An 8732-nucleotide genomic window follows, 5' to 3' on the forward strand; every position below is an offset into this window, starting at 1 on the left:
CCCAATTTTAAGAAACGACAAGAGAACAAATTTAAAAGGACTAAACGGAGTCGCTGCAATTTCTTTTCATCTCATTTTTTTATTTCAAAGAGAGGCAATATATATATATATATATATATATATATATATATATATATATATATATATATATATATATATATATATATATCTTGTGGTATAACACTTTGGATACATATTAGTCTTATAACTCATAAAAGATAGCAAAGATATGTTCCAAATCACGATTCCATTCAAAGCAATGATTTTCTCCTACAAGACTAATAATGGTGTTCTATGAATTTGTCACACCGTCAAACGAACATTTGCTTAGAACAATAATTGAACTGCGTTGTTTTGAAGCTAGACAAACCCCACATGTACTCCATTCATAGTGTCATAGCATATACTAGCTTCCGGTTTCGTACAAAACATTCACATCAATTTACAATCAATCTTCTATAGTAAAGTAAACGCGGATTGATGGATCGGAGTGAATTTTTGTTTTACCACTTTTCTTTGCACACATTTTTCCTGTATTATAAAAAGATGTCTTGATAACGAAGGTAAGGGAAGATTGGTTATAACTTACCTTTATCTCAATTTTTAAGCATTATAAGATTTTTTTTATACATTATAAATAGTATTATCTTCAAAAGTGAAGTATCAAATGTAGAGTATGTGATGAATTTATTATATTTAGGTCTTTGCTATGGTTAACTCTCAAGGTGAAGTTTTTTTCTTCTTCTATGAATGAATGGTCTAAAGCTTTATAAAAAGAACTTTTTTTATATGGATTGGGGTACTCCATGTACTTGTATCTAATTTTTTTATATATTATTTTTGCTAATTTTAAAAAAAATTAAGGCCCTATTTTTGGTGTTAATATTCTGAACTCAAATTTACTTACTTACATTGTTAGGCTTATTACTTTAATATGTTATTATATTATTTAACATATTAAGTAAAATATAATATTTAATCATTACTAATTTGATCATAATCAGTTCAATATATTTAAAAATATCGGTATTATATATAATGGTAACATATAATATTAAAACTATGTACGAAACTTATACTTTGGAGGTTTGTTTTTCTTGGTGCCAGTATAAAAGCAAAGCAAGTTTGTCCCACTATAATTGAGCATGCGCCTTGGTTGAGCTTGAAGTGGACTTGACTAGATATCAAAAGAAAGAAACATGATTAATGGAAAAAAATATATATGTGGTTCTTTGAAAGGAGAGAGAGGGATGGCAGCTTTTACTTTAGAAAATTTTACTCATTTTGAACAAATTTAGGGGAATGGCTGTTTGCTGAGGGAATACACGGAAGTGGCCCAACTTTGATGGTTATCTTATAGTGGTTTACGGGATCTAAAATAAAGTACTTCCAATCTATGCCATTACCATGACCCAACATTTACAGCTCAACTAAATATATTTATCTTTATAAATAAAAATATATATTTATTTTGTGTTACTTTTTCTTTACACTAACAATCTAAAATAATTTTATATTTGTTAGAGATCTCATGTCGATCAAAGATATTGTCAAAATAAAATATATAAGTAGGTACAACTTTCATCTTACAAATTAATTCTATAGGATTTAATTAGGTACAAGCATAATTTTAAGATAATATTAGAGTCTATCCTAACTATAGTTGTTGAATTTGTCACGTTGTCATCTACGGTTAAGATGCTAGTAGATCATTCAAAAATGTTTAGTTCTCCAAACTCTACCATCAAGATGTCTAATATTCTCCAACTTTGAGAAGTGGGTTGAAGATCCCTTGTTAACTTATTAAGTAGTGATTTTGAAATTATATGATTTATATTATTTTTTATTATAAAAGTAAATCAATAGTAAAACTCAATCTAAAAATGTTGAGAGCAAATTACAACATTATTTTCTTATGTTTCACGTAATTATATAAGTATTTATTGTTTTCTAAACCATTACATTTATCTTTCTTGTAGGAAATGTAAGTGCAAGATTTGAGAGAGTATTGAGGGGTGAGTGTAATATTTTCAACCATAGAAGATGTTTCAAACTTAAATAAAATTAGTGTAAGAAAATACAAAAAATAAAGTTACATGTAATTTGATAAAAAAGAAAAAACTCAGAAAATGTTGCTATAATTTACTCAAATATTTATTCAATGGAAAAGCTTCATAGAATTATTTAATTTCAAAATCAATTCCTTAATATAAAGTTAAACATATAATTTTTTTTACCTAAAATTACGTCTTTGATATTTACACTTAATTCTAATGCATCCAAACATACATTTATATAATTTTTTCTTAACAAAATAGAAAGCCAACAAAGAATTATTCATGGGTCATGGCATAGTGGGTGACCAAATTCATCATCAATTTCGAGCCCCCATAACCCCCCACTTCCTCGAGATTCTCACATTCTCAATACTTTTGTTTTAAAAATTTTGGGGCTTGGAACTTTACTGAGTGTCCAAACCCAGGGAATGTTGGATTCTGCAAAGCCCCAAGCACATATTATCCATCTCATACATAAGCTAATCAACTTATAGGTCAAGTTTTTTGACTAATTCAACTGAGCATGTAGCTTGCAAGTGCCCATATCTAGGCAAACAGACACTGTCACTAATGTATAAAAATATGAAAGGATTTTGACCATTTTACACCAAAAACAAGGGATAAAAAACGTTGTTATGTTATGTGAATCTGCATAATTTCACTTATACTAGTAAAATAATATGCTCTCTCTCATGGTCCAGTGTGTTTTTTTGGCTTTATTTACTTTGGTGTGAATAAATAATTGTTAAAAAGCTCTTTCTGTTTCCTTGGCATGTGCATGATTAACGCACAACTGAATTTCCCATTCTGTCCCTGGCATATTCTCTCCCCTGCCATGTGTCATTCAAATTTTAACTTCAATTGGCTAATTTTAAGGCCATAACAACACATTATCTTGTTTTACAAAACCTGGCTCAATGGCAGGGCATGCTATGCTAGTTCTCCCTTTATATTATCAAAAGCCTGTCTTATTTTCTTGGGTCTGACACAAGATTTTTGGTGAATGGGATTCTGGCACTTAATTTTTTTGAAAACCACTGCAGAAGAATTGAAAGAACACTCATTTGAGAGGAACTATAATAGCCTCATTATCTTTATCCTTTAGTACTACACTACCATGAGGTGTTTCCAGTACTTGTAATTGGTTCTTTGATATTTTTCCAATCCAATTGAATGGGGAAGCCAAGAGGAGAAGCGATTCTTTGTTTTTTATTTTTCTTCTGGTTTTGGAGCTCTTCGAATGCTTTGCTTTCTCCAAAGGGTGTGAACTTTGAAGGTAAATTTGAACTTTTGTCCTTCATAGTTTCACAGATTTGTACAAAAGCATAAAATTCCATGTCTTCAAATCAGTTCATTAGTGAGAATTTTGAACTGAGTCTTTATGTCTCTCTTGATGTAGTGCAAGCTTTAATGGGCATAAAAGCTTCTCTTGTGGATCCTCATGGTATTCTAGATAATTGGGATGGGGATGCAGTTGATCCATGCAGCTGGAACATGGTCACATGTTCCCCTGAGAATCTTGTTATTAGCCTGTGAGTCTCTCTTCAATCTTCTGCTGCATTTTCAAGTTGGAATGTTTGCAAAACAAAAAGCTTAAAATGTTGAACATTCCACAACAAATATCAAGGTTGTGTTGTAAAATGTTTTTAACAGTTTGATGAACCTGGTCCTGCTTTTCTAGGGGCATTCCCAGTCAAAATTTGTCTGGCACTCTATCTCCAAGCATAGGAAACCTAACAAATCTTCAGACTGTGTAAGTAATCTTAGAAAACACTATGCATTTTAGAATTCTCAAGATCGATTCTTCTTATATTTATTACTTCCATTAATACTAGTTTGGGTGTTCTGGATCACTTTTCAGGGTGCTACAGAATAACAACATAACTGGACCAATCCCTTCAGAGCTAGGAAAACTTTCCAAGCTTCAAACACTTGATCTCTCTGATAACTTCTTAAGTGGGGAAATTCCCCCCTCTTTGGGTCATCTGAGAAGACTACAATACTTGTGAGCATAAAGCATTTATGAGCAATGATTGAAGCTTAGAATATGTCATATTATCAGTGTAAACTAACCAGGTTTCTTGAATGGTTTCAGGAGGCTTAATAATAACAGTTTTGATGGAGAATGCCCAGAGTCACTAGCTAACATGGCACAGCTTGCTTTCTTGTAATCTTCATGACCAATTTTGTTTTTCTCTTCTGCATTTATTTTGTTTTTTGTATTTCTAATGACTTCTTTGTGATCATCATTTCAGTGACTTGTCTTACAACAATCTGAGTGGCCCTATACCTAAAATTTTGGCCAAATCATTCAGGTAAAACTTTATCTCCCTCCCTCTCTCTGTCTCTTGGCCTTTCACTTTGATGACGTTAATTAATGTATTTCTGTGTTTGCAAAATACAGAAGAATTTTGTACTGACTTCAAAATTCTTCTCATTCCCTTGTGTTGTTTCAGTATTGTAGGAAACCCCCTCGTTTGCGCTACAGAAAAAGAAAAAAATTGCCATGGGATGACACTTATGCCTATGCCAATGAACTTGAACAATACTGAGGGTAAGATACTTTCAGATTTGCTCATGATTTTTTGCAATTGAATGATTTTTCCTTACATCACTTTCCTTATGTTGCATTTTGATACATTCTGCATAATCATTGTACTAATGTTGACAGCAATTTTCTTTGCTTCCCTAGATGCTTCACCATCAGGCAGAAAAAAGGCTCACAAAATGGCCATAGCCTTTGGTTTAAGTTTGGGATGCCTCAGCTTGATAGTTCTTGGTGTTGGACTTGTTCTATGGAGGAGGCACAAGCATAAACAACAGGCATTCTTTGATGTTAAAGGTATATTTCCTATTTAATTGAAGCTTAAAATTATGCATAACTATACTATACAAAACATTGTGCTAGTGCAACATATCTTAAACTTTGAACATATTTGGTCCAATTATAATAGTTCCTCCAATTTATGTCTTAACTCTGAATCACTATAGACCGGCATCATGAAGAAGTCTACCTTGGAAACTTGAAGAGGTTTCATTTAAGAGAACTCCAGATTGCTACCAAGAACTTCAGCAACAAAAACATTCTTGGAAAGGGTGGTTTCGGAAATGTCTACAAGGGAATTCTCTCAGATGGCACTCTTTTAGCAGTCAAGAGGCTTAAAGATGGCAATGCCATTGGAGGAGATATACAATTTCAGACTGAAGTTGAAATGATCAGCTTGGCAGTGCACAGAAACCTCCTCAAACTGTATGGATTTTGCATGACACCAACAGAAAGGCTTTTGGTTTATCCTTACATGTCCAATGGCAGTGTTGCTTCTAGGCTCAAGGGTAAGCTCAACGGTAGAAAGAGACACCTTTTCTACAGTCCCTGATAGAGCTTTTGAGTAAATAATGGTTATTGTATCAGACTTAAGCCCTGTTTGGATAAACTTCCCACTAAGTATTTATAGAAGATTAAAATAAGTAAAATAAATTAAGCTTCTCCTATAAATTAAAATCAACTTATCTACTCAACTCTTATAGAACCTCCCTCATCACTTGATTTCTCCAAAAACTAAGGTACATAAATTGATTTTAACTTCTTATTTTCTTCTCAAAGGTGCATATAGAGAAGTTTATCTAAACAGAACTAAAATGAACATGCATGTGCTATGTAAGTTGAGTGGCTGATCCATATACCAGTGATGGATATTTGCAGGTAAGCCAGTGTTGGACTGGGGCACAAGGAAGCAAATTGCCTTAGGAGCAGCAAGGGGACTACTATACCTTCATGAGCAGTGTGATCCAAAGATAATCCATAGAGATGTGAAGGCTGCAAACATATTGCTTGATGACTATTGTGAGGCAGTGGTAGGAGATTTTGGGCTGGCAAAGCTTTTAGATCACCAAGATTCACATGTCACAACTGCAGTGAGGGGTACAGTTGGGCATATTGCACCAGAGTACCTTTCCACAGGGCAATCTTCTGAGAAGACTGATGTCTTTGGATTTGGCATTCTGCTTCTTGAATTGATCACAGGCCAAAGGGCACTAGAATTTGGCAAAGCAGCCAACCAAAAAGGAGCCATGCTTGATTGGGTAAGCTTGTTTCCCTTTGTCATTCATCAAAGTTCTTTTCCCACTTTGCTAAGTTGAAGAGTAATTGTCTTTTTGGATGAAAATTTGCAAACTTGATTTTACAAAATTAAATTAATTTTGGTTAAAATCTTGTTAAGTTTATTTTAAAAAGTTATCCTTTATTTTTGTCAAAAAAAAATTACAAGAAATTTTGAAAAATAAAACGACTATTTGTGCAAAAAGAAAGGCTGAACCAAATGTGTGTCCAGCATATAGTAAAATTTATTGTAAAATTCCAAACTAATGAATGGCTTTGAGACCATTAGATTTGTAAAACATGCACCTATTTATTGTAAAATACGTGCATGTTTGGATTTACATGTTGTGGCTTGTGTCTTGCCTAAGTAGTTTCTGCATTTGTTCTTACATTTGATGTGAAAATACCAATTTATGTGACTTTAGAACGCGTCCAAACACACTATTAATCTGAGTTTGGGACCAAAATCACACCAACGGTAAAAAATAACCAAAGATGTTCTTTTCCTTGAAAACCTTTTATAAAGAGCAACAATGTTTGAGAAAACTATGCTCTTCTGAAAAGTGTAATAAGTCCTTATATGTGGACATTCATTCAGGTAAGGAAACTTCATCAAGAGAAGAAGCTTGAGTTGCTCGTTGACAAGGATCTCAAGACCAACTATGACCGGATTGAGCTTGAGGAAATTGTTCAAGTGGCACTCTTGTGCACACAATATCTTCCGGGCCACAGGCCCAAAATGTCCGAAGTTGTACGCATGCTTGAAGGTGATGGGCTGGCAGAGAAATGGGAAGCCTCACAAAGTGCTGACACTTCTAACTGCAAACCACAAGAACTCTCTTCATCAGATAGGTATTCTGACCTCACTGATGATTCTTCATTGTTAGTCCAAGCCATGGAACTCTCAGGCCCTAGGTGAATTTTTCATAGTCTTGTTTAGTTCTTTTACTTTTAATTTATTTTTCTTTCATATGATCGGTTTTCTAGTTTACTAAAGAAAGTATATGAAATTGAAGAACATATGATAATTGAGTCCATTTGTATGTTGTATGGTATATAGAAGCCTTCAAAGTTGGAAAGGCTTTTGGTTGTTTTACTTATTTCTAATGTACATAGACTTTGTTGAAGATGAGTTTGTAGTGAAATTTTTTGTAAAGTTAAGAGAAAATGAAAATCTTTACTAGTTTTTCAGTGAAACTAGTAATTAAATGATCTTACTTGCCTTCTTTTGTTCATTTTTTGATGCTCAATATAATTTATTAGAGATACTTGTCATTTATGTTATTTTTTAAAGAGTTTCTATGGTGTTCCCAATAATTTTAGGGGTTTTGATATTGGTAATTTTTTAATCAATCAAATTATATGTCATTTTCTCGTTAATTATTTTTCATTTTTTCCAATTAGTCCTTGATTATTATTTTTTAAATTTTTAAATTTTTAACTTTTTTAAGATTAAAGATAACTTTAGAAGTTTAAATCCTAAAATCTTTTTTGTTACTTTCAACACTTTTTATATAAAAAAAATCTTTTGGGGTTTAGGGTTTAAAAATTTCTTATTATTCTTTCTTAAGCATCGATTTTATAAAAAAGTGTTAAAAGTAACTAAAAAGATTTTAGAGTTTAAACTTTTAAAGATATCTTTAATCATATTTTCTAATTTAAAAAGTTACAATTTTAAAGCTTTAAAAAATAATAATGATGGACTAATTTGAAAAAACAAAAAAGTAATTAATAAGAAGATAATATGTAATTTGATTGGTTAAAAAATTAACAATATCATAATCCCAAATTATTTGGGCACCCTAAAAACTCTATTTTTTTATTTCAGTTTGTAATTTTACGCGAAAAGTTGAATGATATAGGTCTATGATCCGAGTCCGAGAAATTTGTAAGGATAAGTTGAAAGAAATATTTTTATTGAATTTAATAAAATAATCATATTTTAAAAAATTATAGAAAAACTGTTTAAATTAAAAAATCATGGAAAAAATTTACAAAAAACAAAAAGACAAAATTCATAGGAAAAAACTACATAAGAAATCTACATGAAAAGGTGTTATTAAATCAGTCCTTAAGGGCTGATGTAATGTCATTAATAAAATTAAAAATTTAGTGAAATATATTGTCTATAAATATTATTAAAACTTATTAGTACTGTTGATTACAAATATAAATAATGGTAATACTTATATATAAGGAAGTATTAAATAAGAACTATTTTATTGTTAAAAAATTAGTATAAACATAAATATGAAACGTATAATCATATATGGATTATAATAATTAAAATTTATTTAAGATTACATAATAATAATAATAGAATTAAATTTATCAAATTACATTTATACTTTACTATTTTTTGTAATAAAAAATTACATTTAGCATGCGCGCACACAATTTTCAAGATAAGTTGAGTTTGTAGTTGCTTGTCATCCTTAGATTAATTAGATTCGGTTTGTAGTTTATGGTGTGTGAATGAACAACTAAATATTTTGTTATTTGGATTTTTTTGTCACTAAATGGTTAAATCTCCTTAACTCACATGAATAATTTATTGACTTAAATATGTTTTTGGT

General features: G+C 31.1%; 1 protein-coding gene across 3 annotated transcripts; it reads left to right on the forward strand.

Annotated features, from left to right (window-relative positions):
- Positions 1-2938: 2938 nt before the first annotated feature.
- On the forward strand, positions 2939-7368 carry LOC100305388 (NSP-interacting kinase). 3 transcript variants are annotated; one of them, XM_006593254.4, is made up of 11 exons: positions 2939-3333; positions 3457-3589; positions 3739-3810; positions 3919-4062; positions 4153-4224; positions 4313-4372; positions 4514-4611; positions 4750-4899; positions 5049-5390; positions 5761-6140; positions 6755-7368. In XM_006593254.4, exons 1-11 carry the CDS (start codon positions 3231-3233, stop codon positions 7073-7075), a joined length of 1875 nt encoding a protein of 624 aa, XP_006593317.1. In that variant the 5' UTR covers positions 2939-3230; the 3' UTR covers positions 7076-7368. The 3 variants fall into 3 exon arrangements, with proteins under 3 accessions (XP_006593317.1, XP_006593318.1, NP_001238448.1); XM_006593255.4 differs by lacking the exon at positions 5049-5390 and having other exon boundaries at positions 2945-3333; NM_001251519.1 differs by lacking the exon at positions 4153-4224 and having other exon boundaries at positions 3231-3333; positions 6755-7075.
- The last annotated feature ends 1364 nt before the right edge of the window (positions 7369-8732 follow it).

Source organism: Glycine max, chromosome 13, assembly GCF_000004515.6.
Source record: "Glycine max cultivar Williams 82 chromosome 13, Glycine_max_v4.0, whole genome shotgun sequence".
Lineage (NCBI taxonomy): Eukaryota > Viridiplantae > Streptophyta > Magnoliopsida > Fabales > Fabaceae > Glycine > Glycine max.